We start from the raw sequence: 27,623 nt of genomic DNA on the forward strand, positions 1-27,623 counted from the left end.
CACGTGTGATGAAACATGGATTTTCCAGTATGACCCCGAGACTAGGCGTCAATCTATGCACTGGAAGACTCCCACATCGCCAAGAATGAAAAAAGCACGAATGAGCAAGTCCAAAGTAAAGGCAATGCTCATACCAGGGTTATCATCAGGGTTTTTCGATATCAGGGTTATCATCATGACTGAATGGGTGCTTCAGGGTCAAACGGTGAATCAGACCTACTACAAAGAAATCCTAATCAAACTGAAGGGAAGAATAAGGAAGAAGAGACCGTATTTGTGGAAGAACGATGCATGGATCCTCCACCAAGACAATGTACCTGCCCATAATACCCTTTCTGTTAAGCAGCTTTTAGCAGCCAAGCGCATTCCTGTGCTTGACTATCCTCCATATTCCGCAGACCTGGCTCCCTGTGACTTTTATCTATTTCCAAAAGTGAAAATTCCATTGAAGGGAACTCATTTTCAGTCTGTGGAAGAGGTGAAACGAAAAACGGCAGAGTTGTTGAACAGTGTGACATCTGATGACATACAGCATTGCTTTGAACAATGGGAGGCACGTATGCAGCGGTGTATAGATAGAGGAGGGGAGTATTTTGAAGGGGATAACAGTCAATTGTAACTTTCTTTGCAATACATGACATTTATGACACCTCTCGTTATTTAATTGCCATATCTCGTATGTTTTGTTCCTAATGCATGTTCCTCACGGTTCTCTCGATATCATTTACGTAAATATAACGAATATGCGATGAATACACAACTCTGACTTCCTATTCATACTCCTAAACAAAAGTTCACTAGCTTCGGATATTTTTTTCTAATTTTGTCATACGTAGTTCATGCATAAAAGATCGGGGGTTCTATTGTAACGTATTCGTGATGGTTACATTTCTACGCCATTCGTTGGTTTGATCACAATATTTCAAACAATACAAAATATACAAAACAAAAAAAGGGCGAGCACTACCACACCACGTGTAAATAAGTCATTTCAGTGCATCGAGCTGCGCAATCTTTGTTGGTTTGTCACAATATTCCAAGAAATAGCATATTTATATACAAACTCATTTTTCACGCTGGCAGCCATATTGGATTATAGATGATACTCTTTGATATTTTGTGCATATCTGCTATTAACCATAAACGTAAATACCACATTTCACTTCTGCAACACCAGTGGTTTGAGCTGGACATGCGTTCAATACATAGTGCAGCATTTTGAATTCAAGTTGTTGCGGTTTTGAACATTTCGCATCTTTTCGTCACCTACGCTTACTGATCAACATTCATGCCAAATTTGGTTTTCCAAGCTTCAGCAGTTTGGTATGCCTATCCTTCCGATATAGGTGTTAAGCGGCCATCTTGGATTCAAGGTGGCCATAGATTTTCAATTAAGCTTTTGTTTCATTTTGACTCACCGCCACTTTGCATAGGGTTGTCGTAGAAAGTCGAGTTTGCTCCATTTTCTTTCATTTTACAACAGCTTTCAAGTGATGTGCTACTTAACCCCCTTGCCATTTGAAAATTTTGAGTTGGACCCCGTTTGGGACCCTGCGGGGAACCCTGGGGCAAAGATTTTTTTTTACCTCAAAAACTATGTCCTTGAAAATGGTGGGATATGTGTTCACTGAGTTTTCCATTTACCCAACCGTTTCCGAACAAAGGATTCGATTCAAACTATTCTGCCAGGTTTTATTTTTTATTTTATTTATTTTATTTTTATTTATTTATTTATTTATTTATTTATTTATTGTAGCTTTCACATTACAAAATATGTTCTTACGATACCCCGCCCAGTGGCACGTATAACTTTGTGATTCGTCTAGTTATAACACATCAAATGCACATACAATTATCTCGTTCGGATCTTAGCGGAGCAACTTCGTGACCCCTCTCTTGTCAGAGGTACACTCATGTCCAAACTTATTGTCGCATTGTCTATAAATATGTTGTTATAGGAACATAATTTGATAAGTATTTCTTATAATGTTAGTATGTGCATAATCGGCAAGGACATGTATGTGGTAAATAATACGTAGGCCTATGTCAAAAGAGCAGTAAACAAGAACAATAAAGCGAAAATAAAAATTTCTTGCCCATGTAGCAACATGTTTTACTCATTCTAATTTTCGTATTTATAATTATTTTCCTATGAAATTTACCACAAATATACATTTCCCGATTATACACACAATATCAGTATTAAAAGTACCCTGCAAAATCATTATCAAATTATATACTCACAAGAAGACAGTTATAGATATGCGACAATCATTTTGGACATGAGTGTACATAAGGTACATACTGAACACATTCCCATGTACCTGAAAGAACACGATAGGCATATGTCTGCTATGTAATTGTGCTGTTAGGGTTTCATCCTATCTTGAAGGCCCATTTTGGCCCGCTTCCAGTGACGCACAAAACAGGCACTAGGGGCTTCGAAAAAAACAACCTTGAAATTCGATACTGGCGGAACAGTGGGTCATTTTTGTCACACCTTAGAGGCCCATTTTGACCCACTTCCAGTGACGCAAGAAACGTCGCACAAAACAGTTCAAAACAGGCATTAAACAGTGTAAAATTAACGACCTTGAATTTTATAGTGGCGGAACTGTTGGTCATTTTGGTCCCATATTAGATGCCCATTTTCACCGACTTCCGATGACGCACGGAACATAGAAATAGGCGCAGAATACGGCACAAAACGATGCAAAAGAAATCACCTCGAAATTCGTTGATGGCAGAACAGTGGGACATTTTCGTCCCACCTTGCGGGCCCATTTTGACCCACTTTTGATGACGCACAAAACGTGGAAATTGGCGCGCAAAACGGCACAAAACACACACAAAACGATGTGAAGGAAACGACCTCAAAATTCGTTGGTGGCGGAACAGCATTAACTTGTTTCGTCATATTTATAGGCCCATTTTGACCAACTTCCAGTGACGCACAAAACGTGGGAATAGGCGCACAGAACACGTACAAAACAATGGGAAGGAAACGAACTCGAAATTAATTGGTGGCGGAACAGCATTAACTTGTTCTGCAATATTTGTAGGGCCATTTTAACTCACTTCCGGTGACGCACAAAACGTGGGAATAGACGCTGCAAAAGAAATCACTAGGAAATTCATTGGTGGCGGAATAATGGGCCATTTTCGTCCCACCTTGAAGGCTCAATTTGACTCACTTCCGATGACGCACAAAACGTGGGAATAGGCGCACAAAACGGCACAAAACGATGCTAAAGAAACCATCTCAAAATTCATTGGTGGCGGAACAAGTTAATGACGAGCTTTTACCTTTATTTCTTGATTTTCCTTCTACATCTGCTAGTTTTTTTTTTTAATTGGTTCTACCTTCCAGCGTCGTAACTTAGATTTTTTTCTAAGGGGGACAAGCATTTATACGCGTATTTGGGCCCCCTAGAAAAAGTTTTTCCTAATTCTTGGGTCCCCTCTTTCCATTTTTCTCTTACTCTTTATTACCCCCCGGAGTCTGTGGGCCCTTCCGCACGGCAAGGTCTGCTGGGCCGTTAGTTACGCCCCTGGGATCGTTCCATCATAACAAATTAATTAAGAGAACAGTATTGACAAATTTCAAAGCTATACGAATAAATATTATTTCTAGGGCCCGTAATATATATCGAAATGGGCCCATGATTCATTTTTGTTTTATTTACTTTTTGTGTGCTGTTTTGTTTATGTAATGTAGTGAACCTGTTTGATGCTTCATTTATGATGTCGTGTTCGTATCGTGTATGGAGAAAGAAAATTTTGTCTTAAAATGTCCCCCCTCGAACAGCGGGAAGTTTCGGTAAGGGAGGGGCAATTGCCTCCTGCCCCCCATAAGTTATGGCCTGCTACCTTCAATGATAAGGAACTTGTTTGTGACAAAGATAAGATTAGTTTTCATATCAGAACTGTGATAAGTAACTAAAGGGAACAGGTGTTTATGATTTAAACATGATTTATGGATATAGTATTCAGATTAGAAGCTCAACTTAGTAAATTTAACTACCAAATAATGAAGTCTGTTTCCAACAAGAAATATTTATGTTAAATAATATAGTTATCATAGATTTTGTCGCCTCTCGAAACTTAACGCAAACACATGCAATCATTGCATATATGGTAGAGCCGGCCCTTCAGGTAATACTAATAAATTCCGAAAAAAATGAATGCCTTTATATGTGCGTATACACATCGGATGACGTATTGCAAGACCGGAAAAATAAAGAAATAATAATAATAATAATAATAATAATAATAATAATAATAATAATAATAATAAGAAGAAGAAGAAGAAGAAGAAGAAGAAGAAGAAGAAACGTAATAATGACACGAAAACGTACAATTTGTCAATCCTAGATTAGACTGACATTGTTTGTGATACATCTATTTGATTTGTTTCCCACTTGACTATAACTCCCATCAACCAATCACTGTAAGAATTTGTGTTATTATGAAATATTGCTCTTTGCACGTATTTCCTCAAAAATGAACTGAATCTTGGAACTATGAGACGACTTCGCCATTTCATATGATAATGAGACAGTGGTGCCAACGCCAACAGTTTCCCGCTAATATCACGTCTAGTAATAAGCGGAAATAAGTGACGACGCCAACTTTTAATTTCGTGTGAGAGCAAACGGCGAAACGCAGCAGAGACGAAATAAATTTATTTCTGTAATTAATACATATACTACCTTTAATTATTTATTCTCATTTTCATAAGTCTTCTAAGCATTTAAAGAAATTCAACTTTTATCTCCAATGCCTCAGATCAGTGGTCGAAGTCAGACGGTATGTGGTGGTATGCCATACCACCTCTGGGTTTTCAGTGATGAAAGCATACAGTCTTTGTTTTTTTTAATGATTAAAACATACCATCAATGAAAAGTAGATGCTAAATATCTTTAATAAACCTATTTTTATACACAGTAATTGACGAATAGCTTCGCACGTAAAATGATTTTATTTCTTATGTAGAAATAATTTCTAAGTTAACAACATCGAAATTTTTATTATCTTTTCCTTACGTATCTTCAAAGAAGTTCGTCTAGTTTATTTTTTGATGTCCCATATTGAATTGTTCTTTCCTTACGTATGTGTGTGTCTCCTTGTCTTAATGCATATATATATATATATATATATATATATATATATATATATATATATATATATATATATATATATATATATATATATATATATATATATATATATATAATGTTTCGAGTATGACGGATTTAGGGGTTGTCTCCTATGGGAGGCGGATCTTCCGGGGATTTGGAATATTCCTCAGTCGAGTGGGGGGCCGGGAGTTTTTCCGCAGGAAATTGTTAAGATAAAAACTTAATTTAAGCAATTTCGTGCATAATTTCCTCTAATACAGCATAAGGGTATATTTTTTCAGAAAGTTGTTGGCTGGCGATCAAAGTGTCTCCATGTCTTCCCTCCTCCCCCACATAACTACAGAGAAGCTCTCCAGTGATTTTCAGTCATTATGTAAATAGAAATGCAATCTTTTATGCAACACTGTATTTCGGCATTTAGGTAGCCGGTATATCGAGTCAACATCGTAATAAAACATACCACTTCTGCTCTTTTTTTACTTCAAATACTGCCTCAGATGCAGAGTTTTGCCTTGGTAATCCATAAAATGTGTTTCTGAGAACGTAACAACGTAACACATGCAGTGACTGAATTCTAAATTGTTGAGAAATATTCAGTTATTTTAATATAAATAATTCATGAAAGACCACCAGTCTTGAAATTTTACAGTACAACTAGCCTTTGGTTAGCTGGAGCTCCGCCCCCAGACCCGGCGTTTCCTCGGCCTACGGCCTCACACCTCTTAAACCCACAATTCTACCGAATTTCGAGTTTCTTTTCCTATTTCAACTATCTAAAAGATAAGATTTTGTATTCCAAGAAGGCACTCATTGAAATAACATAAGAATTTCTTCATTCCCTCTTTAGACCCTCTAAAAAGTAAAAATATTCAGTTTTGACAATTTTTTCTATGGGTTAGACTCAGAATGCCAAATTTCATAATTTTAATCCTGCTGGAAGTGCTTAAACATTTTAAGGTGTAGAAGATGTCCCATATAAATAACATGGAAAAGATTTTCCAGTTCCCCATAAAAGTACTCTAAAGTTGAATTTCTTGGGGTGATTTACTTAGGTAACGATAACGAAAACGTACAAGCATATCGAATTTCAAGCTTTTATTCCAATTTCAGGTACCTAAAATATAAGATTATAGGTTTAAAAAAAAGTCCATTTAAATAACATGGGGAATTTCTTCATCCTCCTTTAGACCCGCTACAAATTAGAAATATTCACTTTCGTCAATTTTCCTGTGGTTTAGTCCTGGAAATCTTGAATCATGCTAAATTTCAACTTTCCACGTCAACCGGAAGTACCCGTTATTTTATGTCAGTGGGTTCATGTAGTTTTATATATAGTTTGGATTATGATTAGAGTTAGGATTAGAAGATCTAACTTGTAGCGATATTGTATTATTTTATCAAGTACGAATGTTACAACCCAACATTATGGCTGTTAGTCAAGGTTTTTCCCTTGTCATGGATTCTTAATTCATGATCAATAGTAAAGGAAGGTACTTGAGGAAATGTCCCACATTTTAATGCTTGAGGGTAACGTACTTGAGAAGATAACCCGATGTGCCTCAAAGACGCCTAGGTGACTGCCAAAATACAAGAGCACCAGATGCACCATTTTGTATCGGTTTGTATCAGCACAATGTAAAATTTGCCTTTCTCACAGGAAACGAAACTTATGTTACAAAAACGAACTGTATCCGACATCGGCAGAATTACATTTTTGTTGATGCGATGTAGAAGAAAACTAAGAAGTTGTCTGAACTGCAATATGTCATGATTGTCTCTTTAAAAGCCAGAAAATAAAAAGAAATACAGAACTGGATCTTCGAAACTAGATCATTACCTATTATTTTAACCATCTTCCAGAAGAAAGAATAGGTTTTTAGTTTGATCTGTGTATATGTATATTCGTGACTATATCGAAAACTGTTGGTCATAATTCGATGTGGTTTACACTAACCGAATAATAATAATCATCATAGGTATTCTGCCATTATTAACAGGTCACTTGCTGCAACTAAGAACATTCCATGCTCCACGGTCTTCCACTAACATTTTCGCCTTTATTTACCTTTTTTTCTGTTTTGATATCGTCCATTAATTGTAGTCTCCTTTTCCCCCTCCCTCTCTTTCCTGCCACCATACCCTCTAGCATGTCCGTCATGGTACAGTTCCTTCTTATCCAATGTCCCAACCAGTTTCCCTTCCTCTTCTTAATAATATCTAAAATTGTTCTTTTGTCCCCTACCATTCCTAACACCCTCTCATTCGTTTTTCGCTCGACCAAGCTAATTCTCTCCATTCTTCTCCATACCCACATTTCGAAAGCTTCCAGTCGGATTTTTTAATCATTTTTTTGCGTAATGCCCATGTTTCTGACCCATACAGTACAATACTTCACACACGAAGCATTTCATAAGTCTTTTTCTCAATTCTTTATTCAAGGTCCCACACAATAGTATTTTCTTCCTCCTAAAGGCTTCTTTCGCCATTCCTATCCTTGCTTTTATTTCATATTCACACTTTATATTATCACTAATAATAGTCAAGTATCGAAAACTAGTAATATATTCTGTTTTCTTCCCACCTAAATCTATATTTGATACAGAGTAATCGAATAAACTACCCGAAAAGATGGTTCTTACGTAAAAGTATTTGAAGAGGTTAATTAATTAATTAGAAAATTAAATTAATTCAGACAACATCTGATAAAAACAAATTTTATTCTAAAATATGAAGCAACCAGATATTCAATAAAGTAAGGCGAGCTGCAAATAACCAAAAAGTTAAGAACCTTTTTGTAGCCACCTTTCTCCAAATGATTTAACGCTGTCTGGTGATGGATATTTAGGCCTTTGGAGGTATCATGGCGAATACTCCACAGCCAGATTCCAGGTATTGCAGAAAAAGTAAACGATATTCTGAAAGAAATTGAACAAGACTGGAATCTGAGACATTTTAATGTCTAAATCTGGGAATCTGAGATATTTTAACGAACGATTCCTTGAATATGAGACATTTTAACGACTGTTTCCTGGATTCTGAGGCATTTTAACGACTGATTCCCAAAATCTGAGTCATTTCTACGACTGATTCCTGGATTCTGAGGCATTTTAACGACTAATTCCTTGAATCATCTGAGACATTTTAACGACTGATTCCTGGAATCTGAAACATTTTTACGACTGATTCTGGCAATCTTAGACATTTTAACGATTGATTCGTTGAGTCATGTGAGACATTTTAATGACTGATTCCGGGTATCTGAGGCACTTTAACAAGCGATTCCTCGAACCCGAGATATGTTAATTACCGGTTAAGTGAACTATATGAATGACACCACTGCCCACATTACAGTAGAACATGTCTGCGGAAGGTAATCGAGAGGACAGATTTAAAGTCACCATATTCTGAAATGGCAAAACGCGGACGCATTTATATCTGGCTAAGTCTTTATATAAACATCGGTCACACTTGCAACTGGCTAAGTCATTATATAAACATCGGAGACACTTGCATCTGGCTAAGTCATTATATAAACACCGGATACACTTACACTGTACTATTATCAGAGTTATAACAAAATGCAAGAGGGGAAACCGTCTCCGAATATGCTGTTTTCAACCTAAAGTGAAAGAATTTTTTAAATTGCGTTAGCCGTTTGGGCTGTACACTCTTTATGCGCCCAATAATAGTTGAAAATGCAATGTTGCCATTTGCCTGGACCCACAACATAAGTGAATGAAGTTACTGTTTGAAATGGGGGCTGGGCATTGACACGTTAGTGTAAAAGACAGTAAATTCATTTAATTATGTTGTGGGTCCAGGTAAATGGTAACGTTGCATTTTCATTTAAGATTGGGCGCATGAAGAGTGCACAAACGGTTCGTCCGATTTTAAAAATTCCTTCATTTTAGATTGAAAACATCATATTTGGAGACGGTTCCCCTCTTACATTTTGTTTTAACTCGGATAATAATAGTTACCCTATGTCAGAGGACTTTTGAGACACCCTGTATGTTTGAAATACCTGAATTTGAATTCATAAAACTTGTGAGCATAGAAAATGCTGATAAATCAGGGAATTTGGAAAACGTATGCAGATGGAAATTTTTACTCTCAAAATGTGGATGTCACATGATAATTCTAGACAGGAATCGTCTTGTTACCCCTTTTGCGTCGTCACTCGCGGAGAATTTATAGATTTCAAGAACAATTTGCAATGCACTTCGAAAGCAAATAACATATCGATTAGGGATGGCCACAAAGTTCCGGTTCCGGCGGAACCGGTTTCGCAAGGAACCGGTTCTCGGATATCCGGTTTTCAGAGCCGGTTCTGGAACCGGTTCCGGATCTGGATCCGAAAACCCGGTTCCAGAACCGGATCTTAGGAACCGGTTCCAGACCTGGATCTGAAAACCCGGTTCCAGAACCGGATCTTAGAAACCGGTTCCAGACCTTGATCCGAAAGCCCCCAAAGACCCTGAAGGAGGCACAAAGTTCACCTTCAAAACGCTGCAAAGAGGACCATGCGCTTGTGTCCTCCCCGCCCAGACCCGCTTGTGCCCCCAGAAAATTTTTAGTCCACCAGTGGGTGTTTAGCCAAATGAGTTGGCCAGTTTGCCTGTTTAGCCAATGAGTTTGCCAGTTACACAGTTTATTTAGCCAGATAAGACAAGCGGCCGCCGCCCGGGCGCCTGCCTGTCGATTCCACCATTTCATCTAGCACACTGTTCACAGCCTGCCAGCAGCTCGGGTTTAGCGTAGGGATGGTCACAAATTTAGGAACCGGTTCTTGAAGATTCGGTTTTCAGAACCGGAACCGGTTCCAGACCTGGATCCGAAAACCCGGTTCCAGAACCGGATCTTGAGAACCAGTTCCAGATCTGGATCCGAAGAACCGGTTCCGGAACCGGATCTTCTAGAACCGGATCCATTCAGACCCGATAACCGGTTTCACCAGGAACCGGTTCTGGCCATCCCTAATATCGAGAGCACAATTTTATGTGCATCTCTTTCTCTATCTAGGGTGCTAGGATAAGTGCTACAGATGCTTTCGAATTGCATAGAAGAAAAATGACAACCAAAGAGACAAACAAATGGTAGTTGTCAAACTTACTTGCTTTTCTTATTCGATCCTTAATTATGTCGCTTATTTGTTGTTTAAGAGTTATTTTTTCTTCTTCTTCTTCGATATGTGTGAATTTGTTTCGTGTGTTGGTGTTCTCTGAGTGTGTCTGCGATTGAACTGATTAAGTGACCCAAATTAGTGACAACTGAGAGCAGGGTTAAGACAAAGAAGGAAATGATGCATGACGTTGATTACATACGTAATATGAAGAATGAAATTTTGATACAGTGATAAATACAACTTACTCCATTTCACAAGGTAAAAACTTTGAGTCTGTGGCCCCGTGTAGTGTCGCTAACGCTCTCACCTCGATTCCCGGTGAGGGCACTCGGTCGAAAAAGTGTAAAAAGTTTTTTCAGACCAGCCATCTTGAATGGGGTTTCCCTGGGTTTTCCTTATTCACACCCGGCAAATGTCGGGGTGGTACCTAATTTATAGGTTCCAGGGCCGCTTCTTTCCTCCCCCAATCCTTTCTTGCTTCCCTTTCCCCGGATTGTGTGCTCGCCGAGGGACGTCATCCCTCAAACGTGACAGGCTAAATGGCTTTAGACGCCGACAGCCCAGAAATCTAAATCCTAAATTTTTAAACGTCGAGTCTGACAATGATTTAACATCGGTTATGCATTAATGATAAGTATTTTTGGTTTTCTAAAACTATTACACCAAAATTAATTAAAATATTATGGATAGTTCTTAGCAATAACAAGATTCTTGAAATATTTTCAAATCGTCGTATATTCTTGTGGTTTTGTACACTAATCTGGTGGAACTTGGATTGACTCCGTTGGCAACACTAATGAAAGCTCTGACATTTATATGACCATTCTTATCTTCACAACACTCTCTGATATCTCATGTTAATATTAGATTAATATGGAAAAATTATTTTTTCCTCAACGTATAAGAAGAAGGTTACGAAAATGTATTGTTTATTGTTTATTGAGTCATTACAGAGGGCAAGTCCATAATTTGATGTTTGTTTCTGATGGCTGGTAGATAAATATATTACGAAAAGTAATACGCTTTATATTCAATGAAGTCTTTACTTCATCAAAAAAATATATATATATATATATATATATATATATATATATATATATATATATATATATATATATATATATATATATATATATATATATATATATATATATAACGATGAAAGTGTAAAAATGGTGCCAAATTATTGGCGGACTTACCAAACTTTTTTCTTGGGATATTAATAAATCTCCATTCTTGGTAAAACTTTAGCACATCTAGGTGATTTGCGATTTCACACCACATATTGAAGAACATTGCAGTCGGGATCAACGCAATGGCAATGGATATCCTTTCTTTCAAATGCAAGACTAGGCGCTGGGATTGTATACACAATATTCTTAACATAAGAGAGAATAAAATTAGTGGGAATAATGTCAGGAGATCAGGGAGGTCCAGTTGTCTGTTCACCACAACCAACCCATCGTTCGAGAGAAATTGTATGAAGGTAAGCACACCGATGATAGGGTGCATCACCTTTTTGAAAGATAACTGTCCACCACCTGGGCGATAGCAAACGCTTGGAACATATTTAGGACACACGATTGATGTGATGGTATTCTTCGCCAAAGGGAGAGGTTCTACAAGTGTAGCATGGATGAGTACAATCCAAACATTTACTTTGAGACTATCTTTGGTATAACACTTTCTTTTGCCGGAAAGCAAGAACAAATATACTGTATATGTTACCTACTTGGAAAATTAGTGCTGCTTACAATGAAATAAGTAAACAGAATTTGTTTTTTGGATATATTTAGTAACAAAGAACGTCATTTTAGAAACTGTTTTGGAAATCCTATGATTCATGGCTTATTTGTACACTTGTCTTGTCCTGTTATTATGTATTTATTTATGTATGTATTTAGACTTATTTATCATCATTATTCTTACTGGTTAACTAGACACAAACACTAAATGTTAACCTTCTGTAAGTGGAGTTTTATACTCTGTTGAGGGTACAAATAAATAAATAAATATTCTGAGAGAAATTTTGGACACTCTGAAGGTCAAACGTTTCACATTATGTCTGTTCACACAATCACTTACAGAAATTTGTCCGAAAAGCAGCATTTTAAGATAGCTGTGAATGTATTAAAAAATTTCTATCGATTTTTTTTACATTTTATATTTTAATATTTTATTAACAACCTTATCCTATGATATCTCATTCTTCTAGTAAAAATATATAACGAATGGTTTATTTCTGGGGCTGAGTTTTTTTTTTTTTTTTGACAGTTTTGTTTAGGCGATTTTGTTCATATTTCACAAATACATCTTTTCTTAGTTACCTAATAATATGGCGAAATTCATTTGTCGTAAAATCTAGGAGTAGATTATTCTTGGGGATGAGATTTTCTTAAGCAATTTTCTCTAAAATGACTCATGCAATTATTTCATATTTCATGAATAAATCTCATTAATAACTGTATGATGTTGTATAAATAGGAAACTATTCAAAAGGTTTTGATTACTTTTGGGGTGTTTTCTTTTTTTTCCAAAGAAGTTTTCTGAAATACAGTTCATCTCATTTTGATATTTTATAAACAAAAATTTAATTAATAACTCTAATATGTGGTATAAGTAATTTCGTATGAAAAATCCACAAGACGTAGTTTACCTTTTGGGCGAGATTTTTTTTTTTTCGGGTGAAGTTTTTCGAAAACTCTTTATAAGTTTGTTCATATTTCACAAGAAAATGTGTCTTTAATACCTACAGTGTAACATAATTAAAGGAATTGAAGCCAAAGAGTTTAGTGCAGTGGAAGGCCGGCAGCCAGCCCATATATTTAGGGGGCCCGGTAGAAGTTAGGGGAGGCCCGATCCAACCATATTATAGTCCATCACTATATTATAGTTCATTTGCAACCCTACCGTGAAAATTTTAGAGGGGGCCAGCAAAAATTTAGAGGGCCCGGCCCCCTAAACCCCCCGTGGATACGAGCCTGTGTAGTGGACCGTACCTTTTATATTCAATGATCTTTATCGTGTACGGTAATCCCTACTGCTTCTAGGAGATGACATTCTTGTACCTTATGTACAATTTTATGATTTATTCATCATAGTACATATATAAATACTATACACACCATGTCACATTAAAATACCATCAAAAACGTATTCATACAAAGTTTTAAAGATTTGTGATAAAATGGAATAGAATTGGCTACCAGTGATATTAGGTCAGTGATAATTTAAAATATCTTAATTAACATTAGAAATACAGCACTATACAAAATATATTTACTTTGTCAACAAATTTCACTTAATACAACCTTTGTTACGTATCTTCCTCAAAAGCAGCGCCGTAACTTAGATTATTTTCTGGGGGGGAAAGCATTAATACTCGTATTTGGGCCCCCTAGAATTTTTTTCCTAATTCTTGGGCCCCCTCTTTTCATCTTTCTCCTACTCTTTAAGGGCCCCGGAGCCTGTGGGCCCTTCGTAACGCCAAGGTCTGCGGGGCCGTTAGTTACTTCCTTTGGGACCGTTCCATACATGACAAATTAAATAAGGGAACAATATTGACAAATCTCAAAGCCATACGAATAAATATTATTTCTAGGGCAGCTAATATATATCGAAATTGGCCCACGATTCATTTTTGTTTCATTTACCTTATGTGTGCTGTTTTGTTTATGTAGTGTAGTGAACCTGTGTGATGCTTCATTTTTGATTTCGTGTTCGTATAGTATATGAAGTAAGAAAAAATTGTCTTAAAATGGTCCCCCCTCTAACGGTGTGAATCTTCCCTGGGGAGCAGTTGCCCCTCCCCCCCACCCACAAGTTACGGCCCTGCTCAAAATCCGTGTGATTTAGATTTCCTTGTCTTAATTTAACAACCATTATATCTATATATATAAAAGAGAACGCACAAATCCTTTGTGAACTCATCACGCTAATACGGCTGAACCAATTTCTTTCATTTTTGGGGGGTTATTATGATTTGGACCCTAGATGGTTTTTATCATATCACTTTAATTTTTAATTACCAGTGTCTTGAGATAATTGACCATTCAAGTGTCCATACGTACAAATCCTTTGTTATTAGTTCATCATAGGTAAAAATAAACGTATTTATATGCAACCCGCATGACCATGTGACTCGGCGGGTTAACATAAATGACAGGCGCTATAATTTTAACATTTACTGCAATTTGAAAGCGAAAAAGTAAAAATTATCTAAGTAACAAAGTTTATTGCGTTCCGGGGTGACCGCAGCGAAGCGGGGTGAACGCTGCTAGTCCTTAATAAAATATTCTCTTCAGAATATTTTTTCAATTAAAGATATCATACGAAATAAGACAAATTTGCGTTATAATAAAACATATTTACAAAGTAAAATTCACATTTACAATAACTTCATATGTCCAAGTAAATCCTTCAACATTTAAAACTTAAATAAAATCCCAATGCATATTAAGATAAAATATATATATTTCAAAGTTACACTATTTGAGCTTTTCAACATAAAATACATTTAACTAATTTGTATAGTCAAGATGATAATTCAATATCCCAAACGAAGCAACAAAAGCAACATTTTTTTAAAATGAATAACGCACCATAAGTTTCATTAAAAAAAAAAATTCTAGCAATCTGTGTTACAGTTGTCCTAGACCCTATGAAAAAGAGGAAAAACTTCGAAACATTTGTTATCCTGAAACACTGATGTTTAAGTTTTTCATAAATGTTAATAATTTTCTCAAGGATCTTATAAAATAGGGGATCTGCTCTTACAACAAAGTCTTGAAGCCATACGTCACAGTTTTGCCACCCCTACTCTGTCCACTCCGCCCAATAAGATCGCAATGTTTTGAACCAACAATCATGGCGGAAACGAAAGTAGCCAATCAGACGATGGCAAAAGCGAGAGTAGCCAATCAGACTTGCCGATGCTCGGTTGTTTTCTGGCTTCATTAATTTAATAGGATAAAGACATATAGGCAGATTCTCTATTTTATAACATCTTTGAATTTTCTTTTCTTTTGTTCTTTTGTCCATGTCGTCTTCTTCTAACCTGATAGTAATATCAATTACATATCTAATCACGTTCTTTTCCGTTATATGGGTACCTTAGTGTAATACGAGGAGCAATCATAACGTTCCCGAAATGATGTTGTTTTGGCATTTGTGATGCAATTAACAGTTCTTATGTTGCCTAATTATGTAATTAACAAGTGTGAATAGATTAATAACAGGCAGTGAGTGTACCAGTAGCGTAGCTGATCGGAGGAGTGTGCGTGAATCAATGGGTACAATGACACAGATCGAGCAACGCACAAACGTCAAGTTCATGTGCAAATTGGGGAAAATCTGCTTCAGAGACTTTGATAACCTTAAAAATAGTTTAGCACCATCGGAATTTTGGCCCTTAACAAAGCTAAAAATGGGCCTTTTCCGTTTCACCAACGTACAACAGATCAAAACCAATGCGGCCGCTAAACTCCGAAGATGCCATAAGAGCCCTTTCGTCGGTGTTTCCACCAATCGCAGAAGCTGTGAAACAAATGTGAACTTCGAAGGTACCAATTTTAAAGGCGATTAAGTAGTAGTAATAAAGAGCTAGAACAAAATTTCGGAAACCTTTTTGACTGTTTCTCGTAATTGCAATTCTTTTTCCATATCCATCTTGTAACAGTGATGTTCAAAAAAATTAAAGTTTCTGCTTGCGACAGTTGACAAGAGACATTGAATTTTCATAAATTGGCTATAGATGTCAGGGTTACTAGAGTGACTGATTGTAGCTTTATTCTTGTGCTGCCATCTATTGACTTTAACGTTAAATAATGTAGCCTATTATTCTGGGTATTGCAGAAGGTAATTCCATAGTCAAAATTCTTAGTGTACTATTTTCTTTCCAGCCTTAGAAAAAAGTAGATGTAAACAAACCCACCTGACTACCAATTTGTCGATGACCAGTGATTGGTTGTTGGTCTCAGTGCACTAATCCTATCGCAATATAATCCCTACTAAAATAATAATTTCAAATAAAAATATCTGAATTTATCCTACATTTTGTGATAATAAGCGCAATATATATAATATTTAACAACAGATGTAGCTTTATTTCACCTCACCCGTATCTGAACATATAATATTTACTGTGCATGCGTATGCGTTCACGCGTTTTCCCCACTCATTTAAAACTATTGTAGAATGCAGAGTTTCATGGCAACGATGTGTGACAATAATCCATTTTCGTCTCGTGTTATAAAATACAAAAGAAGACAACAGGAATAGGGACAATCTCATTTATATAAGGATTTAAGAAAAAATATATATCTCCAACATAGCAGTAGTCAGTGTCAGTCCGTTGTAACCTTATAGTCTGGAAATTATGCGACGACAGTAAGCAAGCCGACGATCTTCCTGTTCATAACTCCGCTGCCGAAGCACGTGTGAGCCGCGGAGTAATTCATTTCGCTTTGTTTACATCTACTTTGTTCTAAGGCTGGAAAGACTTTAGTGTTGCGGTAATTTACAAATCTGAGATGAAGTGAAAGATGTTTTCGAAGGGTTTGTAAGTAATTAATGGAGAATGAGGATCTGACCGTATGCACAAAATTTCATTTTTCTTCATTATTATTTTATGTTAGATTTTTTTCTGTTGGTTAGTTAGACCTCTTTGACTTTAAATTGTTTCAACATAGGGTCATATTCTGATTGCCCATTAGTTACATTGTAGAAGTGGATTCTTGTTTTGTTAAAGAATATTTATTAGGCATAACCAATTCTAAATTAAATAATTTATTCTTTAGTTTGTAATGTAATCACGAAGAGCAACGTAGAAAATGTTAATATTGCGTACATTAAGAATAATATAGATCCCTTTCGATATATTCTTATTATATATGTTTGTTGTTGAATATTTATTTGTTCGTTTTCCTCCTCGTTATTTGTTATAATAAATTGTTATTATATCGAAAAGTGGATTTAACATTTTTCATTCCGGTTCCTGCAACTAGCACTACCACGGGTACATTAAACCTAACCACTAGGTCTGTGGTGCTGTAAGCACTTACCAGCGCCGTTACAGTCCGTCTGGAAGATAAAATTACCTCTGTCCCTGTATCTGTCCATCCGAGAGACAATTACTTGTTGGCAGTAATTGTGGTTGTGTGTATTAAAGGATCAGTATTCGGTTTCGTTGATGGAGGTGGTAGAAACAAACCATTTCCAACTTTAACTTTGATCACTATAGAGCAGAAGCGATAATAGATAGCAACAAGCGGTTTCCTGCAAGAAATTAAGCATCACAGGAATATATTCAATATCCACTCTAATCTATCTACTAAAACATTAAGTGCTACAAATCAACTACTACTTTATTCATTGAGAAAAAAAATCACGCTATACAAACCAAACTCATTTACGTGATGTACACGTGACACTGTTACTTGTTTTAAAATATTACTTGCTTACTGGAATCTTAATCGTAATTATCTGTAACTGGAGGTGATTAATTAAAATCGTGAAGACCGAGTCCTACTGCATATTGTAGCGTAATTTACCCACATACATAGGGACCTCGGTTCGTTTAATTGAAACTCCATGAATACCTGCCATTAGACTTTAATATTTCTATTTTTTTTAAGAATGCCAATTGAACAATAACTATAAATACGTATATATTTTTATATATAAATTTCTAATGTAAAATAATATAACTAACAAGCAACAAGGAACGACAAAACTCAATAGAACTGACTATATACAGAGACTCACTTTAATATTCGGCCACCACATTGTACTGGCATTTTATCTTATATTATGAACTACAGTAAAGTAGAGTGATAATATTGTTTATGCTATGTGAGACCTCTATACTTTCTGCAACTTTTTACAAAAAATAAACTATAAAATTTTAACTCTTACGTACAAAAATCAGAACATTTCTTCTCAAACACAAAAATTATAATCACTTTAATATTCGGCCACCACATAATGTGGAACTTTCTTGCCGCCTTCTTCGATGCAAGAAAAAGGTTTTAATACCTAATTGGATACTCTTTATTGAGTGCCACCTCCTTCAAGTGATTTTGCATATTTCCAGTTATTTTTGCGGTATATTCAGCAGTAATATTGGCCCATTCTTCTGTTAACCTTCTCTCAAGTTCCTCCTTTGATGTTACCGCCACTTTCCGAACTCTAGGATCGAGTTCATCCCACAAATTTTTCAATGGGATTGAGGTCCGGACTTTGTGGTGGATTTTCGATAGCTTTGGGGCAGTTGTACAGAAGCCAGTCACGCACAACATGCGCCTTGTGTTTTGGATCGTTATCGTGATAAAATTTAAAAGACTCGTTGATTTCAAATTTGTCCGCACTCTTGTGTAAAGTCTCTTTTGGAATGCTCAGGCGTTGTTCTTTTGTCATTTTAGCATTTATAAACCTGAGTTCATCCATACCAACAGCAGATATGCACCTCCAAACCATTATGTTACCACCACCATATTTGACTGTTGCTTGTAAATTCAGTTTCCTTAGTTCTTCATTCGCCTTTCGCCACACTATAACCCTGCTATCTGTCTTTAAAATGTTGAATTTGCTTTCCTCAGCAAAAATAACGTCTTTCCATGATTCTGGTTCCTTTTGCACATAGATTTTAGCGAACTGAAGTTGTTTCTATCTGCACACTTTGTTGACACATGGTTCCTTTGTAGCTACCTTTCCGTGGTATCCTTCGTTTCTCAGTACTTTCCGAACAGTCTCTGGATGTCCATTCTTTCCACACCCTTGCAACAATTCCGCTGCAATCTTCAGTGCACTTAATTTTGGGTTTTTCTTCACTTTTTTCACAATCACACGTTTGTCTTGTTCATTTAGCTTGCTAGGCCGACCCTTCTGCTTCACGGATTCTATCGTGTCTTCGTTCTTATAACGTCGCAAGATATCACCGACTGTACTTCGTGGTATATTCAAGAGATGGGCAATATACCTATTGGAATCCCCCTTTTTTGACGAAAAATGACCAGCTGGCTCTGCTCAAAGATTGTGTTACAACTTTTTCGCCCCATTGGAAGTGTTATACTGCAAAGCCAATACCCATTCACACTTTCTAACACGAAGACGAGAAAAGAGTTGTACATACGACGTTCCTTTCCTCACTCATATTGTTCTATAAACTGGAGATACAGCAGTAAGATCATCAAGTCACTTTAGTGACCGAATATTAAAGTGGCATAATATGAAGGCAGTTCGTAGAAACATAGCAGTTAGTTAGGCATAGTATGCATTCACAATTTTTACATATTAGGAAATAGCACACGAGATATGATAGTTGTTCCCTGTCATCGCTTAAAAATTCCTATGTATTTACATTAATGAGTTCTGTGACATAAATGACAACAATGTGGGGTGGCCGAATATTAAAGTGAGTCTCTGTAGGAGCAAAAAAATTTTATATCATATGACAAGAACAAGAATTGTAAAATTGCACTAATTGCAAGTTTTGATTATTATGATTATATCGAAGAACTGAATAGAATTTAACAAACACGAAGACAGAAAAAACATTACAAAAAATAATGAATTGTTTAAATGTCATCCACCACGTCGTACTAGTAAATTTCTAATTGAAGTCGCCAAAAATATTTATGTTCATTACAAGATTTAAGCATAAAATCACGAATTTCCACTAATCACAGGAGAAAAAAATAATAGGTTATAATTTAGTAAACTTTGCCCTAAACAAAAGCCTCCTACGATAGTGAATATCCCTAATTTTACCATTACTCCATTTTTAACTTTTCAATTTAACTCAATTTAAACATAATCTAAAGGGAGTAAAGGAAGGCACGACTTCCTCGGTTCTTACCTATTCCAATAACTAACTAGTAAACGCCTAGTTGACCAGGTTTACAATTCAGCCAGCAGATATCAGGCCAAACAGTGACATCTCAGTCAAGGCTTAGATTCAGCTCACCCTAGCGTTAAAAACGCGAACCATATAACCAAAGCGAGCATTTACCGTCACAAAAGATGGAATACAATTTCTTTCCAAAAAACATTTACGTTTTTTTTTTTTTTTCTCAGAAACCAACGAAAATTCACGTTACAATATTTATTTGCTCCGTACCACACCGCAAATTGAATCAAGTGTAGTTACAGATTGCAAACGCCTTTTTCCACCACCTTCGCTGTCTTGTCTTCAGAACAACTCGATTAAACTGCTCATAGTAGTGCACAGGCCTATATCCAGGGGGGTCTAGGGGGGCTGTCCCCTAAATATTCGCTGGCCATCCTAACATTTTCACGGCAGGCTTGCAAATCAACCATAATACGGTGATGAATTATACTATGGCCCCCTTACGTTTTTAGGCTGGCTACAGACCTAGTAGTACACTCTACGTGGAGATAGGGCCTATATGAATTGTCTCTTGTCGTACATTAAAAATTACGAAAATAATTATTTCTGTCAAGAAAAAACTGTAGGGTTGTTTTAGATATAATCCGTCCATCATTGTTGATTTTGAAAAGATAAATCCATGTTCTTCAGGGCCTCTCTATTTGAAGTGTGCCCTCGGAAAATATGTGAAACATACTTCGGCCCCACCCCCGCCAACCTCTTACGGAGAAAGCCCTCCCTTTGCTTAGGGAAAAGAAGTGAATGGCCCCGGCTGCGTTGCCAAGTTATCATTCAGTCGTTTGGTCTTGGCGAGTGAAGGTTGTAAGCTACTTGGAATGGCTAACAAGATAGTGCACAGCAAAGTCCATCAATGTAGTAACTAGTGATGGGAATATTCCCAGTGGGAAGGAAAATAAAAAATGGAATATTCCCGGGTTTTTCTGGCATATAAATACCCGGGAAGGAATTTATTTCCATTTCTTTATTTTCCAAATTTTAAGCACCATTTGACTAATTACTTAGTTTTATTTATTTTGATTTACTTCTAGATTTTTAATAATTTGGAGCTTTAAAAAATAAAATTCGTTGACTGTACTTTATATAACTAATTAACAATATGATTTTTTAAAATTTACATTTCCATTTGCACTAGAAAATAGCAAAGCACTAATTTATAAATGATCAAAAGGAATCAGTTTGTAAAGTAATCTAGATATGCTGTAGAGATAGGGGTGAAGTACTATCAATACACCCCGAACCACCGTCAGTAACAGATGTCATTCTGTCTGCTGTCTCTGATTCGAATTTCGCTCTCTGAGACAACTTTTAAAATGTAATGTTTACATATCAAAATTAGGGTTGCTTTTCAGATGTTTCACTACTACCGGTGTTTCCGGACCGATGTTAATTAGGATTTGTTTGCTTCCTTTTACTTGTGTATTCATGTACCAAGCTTTGTTGGCAATTTTTTTGTAACACTGTGTATATTGTTCGAATAGCCTATCTTCTTAAATTAGAGATTTAGTAGTACGGTACACAGTAAGAATACATTAACAAAGCTCAATGTACCTCAAATCAACATTCCATATATAAATATGCCATCTCATACACTGGCAACCTTACGAATTTTTCGAGAGATTATGTATGTTTACTGGCAGTTAACAACCTAATTTGTTTATAACATTTAAAAATTTAATATGATTATAATATTACTAGTAGGGTCAAGTTTAGAAAATCCATTTACATATAAATTTAAACCGTTTAGCGGTGTAAAGGTATATGGACTTTATATACTAAATGTTTTCTACATATTTACTCGCATAAAACATATTGTAAATAAACACATTTCTGCGTATTCTCTAAACACCATAAAATAGTAATAAAATAACAAATAACAAAATACCGTTCAGAACATATACTTTAAAGAATCCTCAGGAGACAACAGTAATAAGTATGCTGTGATAAAAACGAATTCTATTTTGAAATTATAATATAGTAATAGAATGAAATTTTCTTCGTGTTTGTACATAAATTCCCAGATTATTCCCATTTTTGGAAATATTCCCCAAAAAAATATTTCATCGGAAATTTATCCATCACTAGTAGCAACCCTGTCTATATCCAACTATTGAAGAATCTTGGTCACAGCAACTTGTCCCTCCCCTTTCAAGGGAGCAAGGCCGTGCCCTGGGGGGACGGCCCCGGGCGCCGAAGGAAGGGGGTGAAAAGTTCGGGAGAAGAAACGAAGAAAGATAGGAAAAATTACTTGGAATATATGTATACGCGCTGATTTTCCACGGTACGGCCCTGCAAGGGAGGTACGGGAAAACACATTGACAACAACGCCACAGGGACACACTTGAAACAGAGGCTCTAGCATCCTTATGACAATATCTATGTTGTTTATCAATACTATTTAATTATACAGGGTGGCCCAAAAGTAGGTATACGCCCCTGCAATGATCAAGTATAACATTTTAGCTTATAGGTTTATTTGCTTCGGCTGTCCCGAGCTTAAGATATAAGTAAAAAGACATTATAAGGACAAATAATAAAGGAACTAAGTCTACTTGATGGATAACAATAAAAAAATTATATAAGAAGCAATGAGTTGAACAGTACGGGACTGTATACCTATTTTTGGGCCACCCTGTATGTAGCAATGAACACGAAAGTTATGTTAATTGATATTTATGTCGTATCCTAAAATAAGTTAGTAATTGAAACTGTTGTCTCAATCTGCAACTCAAATTTGCTTATTAATTTCTTTGTCTCTCTTATTTCAGGTATTACGTTTACAACAAAACATAGAAAGAAGATAAACAAGAAGACAATGAACCTGTTGGTGAAAAGTTTGATGCTAGCATTCGTCGCCGGCTATGCTACATCTTGTCCTGAAATGTGTCGCTGCTCCGTTACTCCACTTGGAAAGAAGAAAGTTGATTGTTCAAGTGAAGGATTATTCACAGTTCCTCCTCTCTTTACTGACGACACACACATCTTAGATTTGTCCCATAATCCCATTAAACAGTTACCCAACGATATCTTCAAGAGCAGAAATTTTGCTAACGTGGAGGAGATCCATTTAGCAGGACATTCTGTGAATGAAATCGATGTTTATGCCTTTCGAGGGCTGAACAATCTTCAAAGAGTCGATCTCTCTAGAAGTCGATTGCAGACTTTAGACAAAGATTTATTTAAAGACAATAAAAACCTGACGACCATCAATTTGCGCAACAGTCCTTTCCTTAAGCTATTAGACAACAGACCATTCATCAACTCTTTATCACTGAAAACATTAAACCTTGGAGAATGCGATCTCGAACGTATCCCCGAAAATACATTTTCGTTAATAAGAAACGTGGAAGTACTTATACTAGATGGTAATAGAATTCAAAATGTTACTGCGTTCACATTCTCGGAATTACCAAACTTAACCTATTTGGATTTATCCAGAAATAAGATTTCAAACATAGTCCCAAATCTAATACAAGCCAACACGAAATTAAAAACGCTTGTACTTAATAAAAACCCACTAAATTTAGCACAAGGAATAAAGTTCTCAAGTTTGTGGTTATTTTATCCGCCGAATCTCTCCCTTCGCAGTGGACCGTTTCTTTCATCGGATTCTCTAGAACATTTAGAAGTTACTGATAGCATTCGACAAATGATTCCTGGAGATTTCCTTTGTAGGATGCCAAATTTAAAAACAGTAAATCTTAGTCAATCATTCTTGTTTAGAATTCAAAAAATCCACTTCAGCTGCCTGACCAAATTGGAAGAAGTTGATCTCTCGATTGCTAATTTATTTTCGATTGATTCAGACACGTTTGAAGACAATAAATTTCTCGTAAATCTTAATTTATCAATAAATATTTGGGGTTCTATGCTATCATTATCGGATTCTTCTATTAACGTTCATTCCTCAAATTTGAAATATTTGGATCTTCGCAGTAATACAAATTATAAATTCAAAGGTTACGAATTCTCTGAGGTGCCGAATGTTACTCACTTAATTTTAAAAGCTAATCCTCTTCTTAAACTTACTAATATTTTGTTGTCATTTCTCCCTGATCTTGAATATCTAGATCTATCATCTACAGCGTTGATTCTCATAGAATCAAGTGCATTTGCAGAAAATTCTAAGTTGAGGTACTTATCTTTGAGAGATAATATCCTAACACGTTTACCTGAAGTAGACCAAGTGCTAAATATTCCATCTTTGGAGGTTCTCGATATGAGTTATTGTGAACTAACCAATCTGACCAGCAATGCGTTCTCTAACCTAAAACGTTTGACGACCTTGTATTTAGGCGGAAATCCTTTTTCATATTTACCAGAGAACCTCTTTTTACATTTACCAGTTCTAAACCATTTGGATTTGTCTTATTGCCAAATGGGTTTATTTCATCCCAAAATCTTAGCTGGTAATCCTGATCTCATTACTCTTTCGTTACGAGGTAATCCTATTCATGGAATCGCCCATGGGGATGAATTTGCCAACAACACAAACTTGGAGACCCTTGACTTAAGAGAATGCGAGTTGTATCGAATTCAATCGAACGTACTCTCGAATTTAGTTGGACTAAAGACTCTGTATTTAGATGGCAACATTATGAAAAATTTAGACGTTGAAACAGTGTCTTCTTTGCCAAAACTTGAAACGTTAAGCTTGTCGAGAAATCATTGGCGTTGTGATTGTAAACTGAAATCATTGTTGATTTGGACAACGGTACATAATATTAACGTAGGAGATTCTGTGTTTTGTGCGGAGCCGGAAAGCATGATAGGATGGTCTTGGCATCGACTCAGCAGTTTATCATGTGATGGCAATTCCAGTGGTGCCAAGATATGTACTTGTTCTTGTAGTGACGAGCGCCGACGAAATAGGACAACGAATGATACATCTGATTGTCCATGCTCAAACTCTATCGTTGAAATCAATCAAGACAAATTTGAACATAAAGCAATATCTTATGACTCAAGTATGGTGGCGTTAACCATTATTTTATTAATAATTTTAGTTGTGTGTATTGGTCTTATTGTACATCTGATGTTAAAAATTAAGAAACAGAGACTAATTTATTCCATGCAGATGTCTGATAGAGACAATAGGACTGTATCTGTTGTAAATTTACTAAATTCTGAACATTAGTGTATAGGAACAAATTTTACCAAATGTGTAATTGTATTTTTTAAAGCAAAATATATTTTTATTATTAAACTGTTTTGTTTGCAATAACCTTGTAAAACGATAGCTAAACTAGAGATTAGCTAACCAGCACTATAACTATGTTGCAGTTCATTACATTACACCACTATTTTAGACCTATACTACCAGTGTGAAAAAGAATGGAACGAATTAATTGGGTCGAGCGGAAAACGAATAGAATGAGAGAGTGTTACAAAAAGTAGGGAACTAAAGAACAATGTTAGATATTATTAAACCATATACGCTTAGTGTGGCGTTATCGCAACATTACACAGGTTTTGGGTTCTGGGTCTACATCTAGTTATTTTGTAATCTGATACTGCTTTTTGTGTTTCGAATAGCTGGCTCCAATGACGATCTTTGACAGTTGATACAACCAACCCACAGTGGGGCAGAATTGAAAATTTCTGACCAAAAATCGTTCACATGGGAAAATATACAAATATACTGGTTATTATAGAGAATTGTTTTTCTCTCATAAAAGAATAGTAATACAGTATTGTAGAAAACTTTGCATAAAGCAAACACACCAGTGGCATATCAAGCTGGGGGGGGGAGAGCATGACTCCCAATTTTGAAAGATGAAAATTTAATTCATACTTTACACTATTGTTCAATAAACATTCCACTTTACAAGAAAAAAATATTGTATTTTACAATTTGTATATATTTGTAAATTATACATATGTACAATATGTAGGTCTTTATTGTATGTTACATGAATATATTATAGCAAGCAATTAAAAATCTAACTTTTCCAAGTATGTGAAATCATCAAATGAAAAAATCTTCTGTATAACAAAATATTGTTAATTAAGGTGAGTATTATTCAAAGCAAAGGATCTACGTACCGTGCAACACTTGACTTGTGAAAGAGTGTGTATGTGGTGTATCACACATCGACCTAGCTGTCCCTACTGGTGTCGACAGCGCGAGCCCCCATCTGCCCAGGCGCGGTGAGTAGTCTCAACACCTGTGACATCTAATGTGAGAAGCATACTCAGAAACAAAGTCTTCCATGGTGGCCACTCGAGTCACTTTTCGCGTGTGATATTCACGAAACGACTTGATGTCTTTATGTCGCGAGCTGGCCAATTGGGAGCAGAGCAGCTGATGGGTCGTGGATCAGAATTTTATGTACAGTGATGGACATGTAATTCCAGGGATATAGAGAAGCATATAATTTAGCTATTTCGACAGCGTAAGTGTGGAGCAAATTCTGGTGGTCAATTTCATATCCACTAGGAAGAGCTTGCAAAAGAGTCCCAAACCGTGTGATAAGCCTCTCATCTACTTCTGTTATCCGCGCTGTTTCTTGCTGGATTCCAGGAAAAGCGACATGCTGTATTACCGTCATTCATATTTCCTGAGCCGCCTGCATTTGGTGTGTCCACCCGCAAGTTCAGTTCTTCCCGGAAACACTTCTGAATTGTCAGTTTTCTTTTGTTTATTTTGTCCTGGTCGGATTTCATGATTTTCAACTTTTTCACCTCCAGCTTGTAGGACCTCCATGAACCTACTCCTCTCCATGAACTCTATGAAGCTGATACGTGCGTGGAGAAAATATAGTCCAAATTCAAATGTCCTCTGATCCACAATCCTCTTCAGACAAGTTTCAATATCGTTAGGAGAACTGGATGTCGTCGGGCACACGTAACACCTCAAAGTGGACGTTGTTTCTATCACAACTACCTAAGTATATAAGTCTTCCCGTCAACCATAGTTAGTACTAATTTGTATGCTATTTGTACTTCTTCCTCTGATGATGTGGTGTCTTTTGAGTGTTGTACTTTAACATAACCAATTTGAAAACAGTATCATATTCAGTGCATATTACATCATGTAATCAGGCGGTTCCGCATACTTTGTCCGCTTCGCTTTATATTTGTTTCTTATTGTCGGATGGCTTCTAAGAAGAAAAACAATGCATAAAATACATTCCGTAGGCCTGTGGTTTCCGATTATAATTATTTGACAGTCAATTATTGCAATGTAAATGAAAAAAAGGTGCTCACCCGCAGCGCGACAGCCGACCACAAAACAGAGAGACTTTCAAGACGTTTTATCTCATAACTTGCAAACTGGTGTATATCGGCATTTTATCTTTATCAGCCATATCCAACACACCTTGCTGTGTCTTCCAGAGTAATTGCCGCCGTGTAACTAAGTGGCACTTTTATTTTTAATCCTCCGAATGTCATTTGTATTATTCGGGAAATTTAGCTATTTCTTTGAGGTCATAGTTCCACATGCAATATG

At 36.2% G+C, this 27,623-nt stretch overlaps 1 protein-coding gene across 1 annotated transcript in view; it reads left to right on the plus strand.

The window, feature by feature from the left end:
• LOC145682699 (uncharacterized) overlaps positions 1-25,376 on the plus strand; it is a 101,308-nt gene extending 75,932 nt beyond the window's left edge. The window contains exon 4 of the mRNA XM_081754087.1: positions 22,939-25,376. Coding sequence (XP_081610213.1) covers positions 22,939-25,307 — 2,369 coding nt within the window. The 3' untranslated portion in view covers positions 25,308-25,376. The remainder of the gene's footprint in view (positions 1-22,938) is intronic.
• Positions 25,377-27,623: the final 2,247 nt, after the last annotated feature.

The sequence above is a fragment of the Thermobia domestica genome, chromosome 4 (assembly GCF_964235325.1).
Source record: "Thermobia domestica chromosome 4, izTheDome1.hap1.1, whole genome shotgun sequence".
Lineage (NCBI taxonomy): Eukaryota > Metazoa > Arthropoda > Insecta > Zygentoma > Lepismatidae > Thermobia > Thermobia domestica.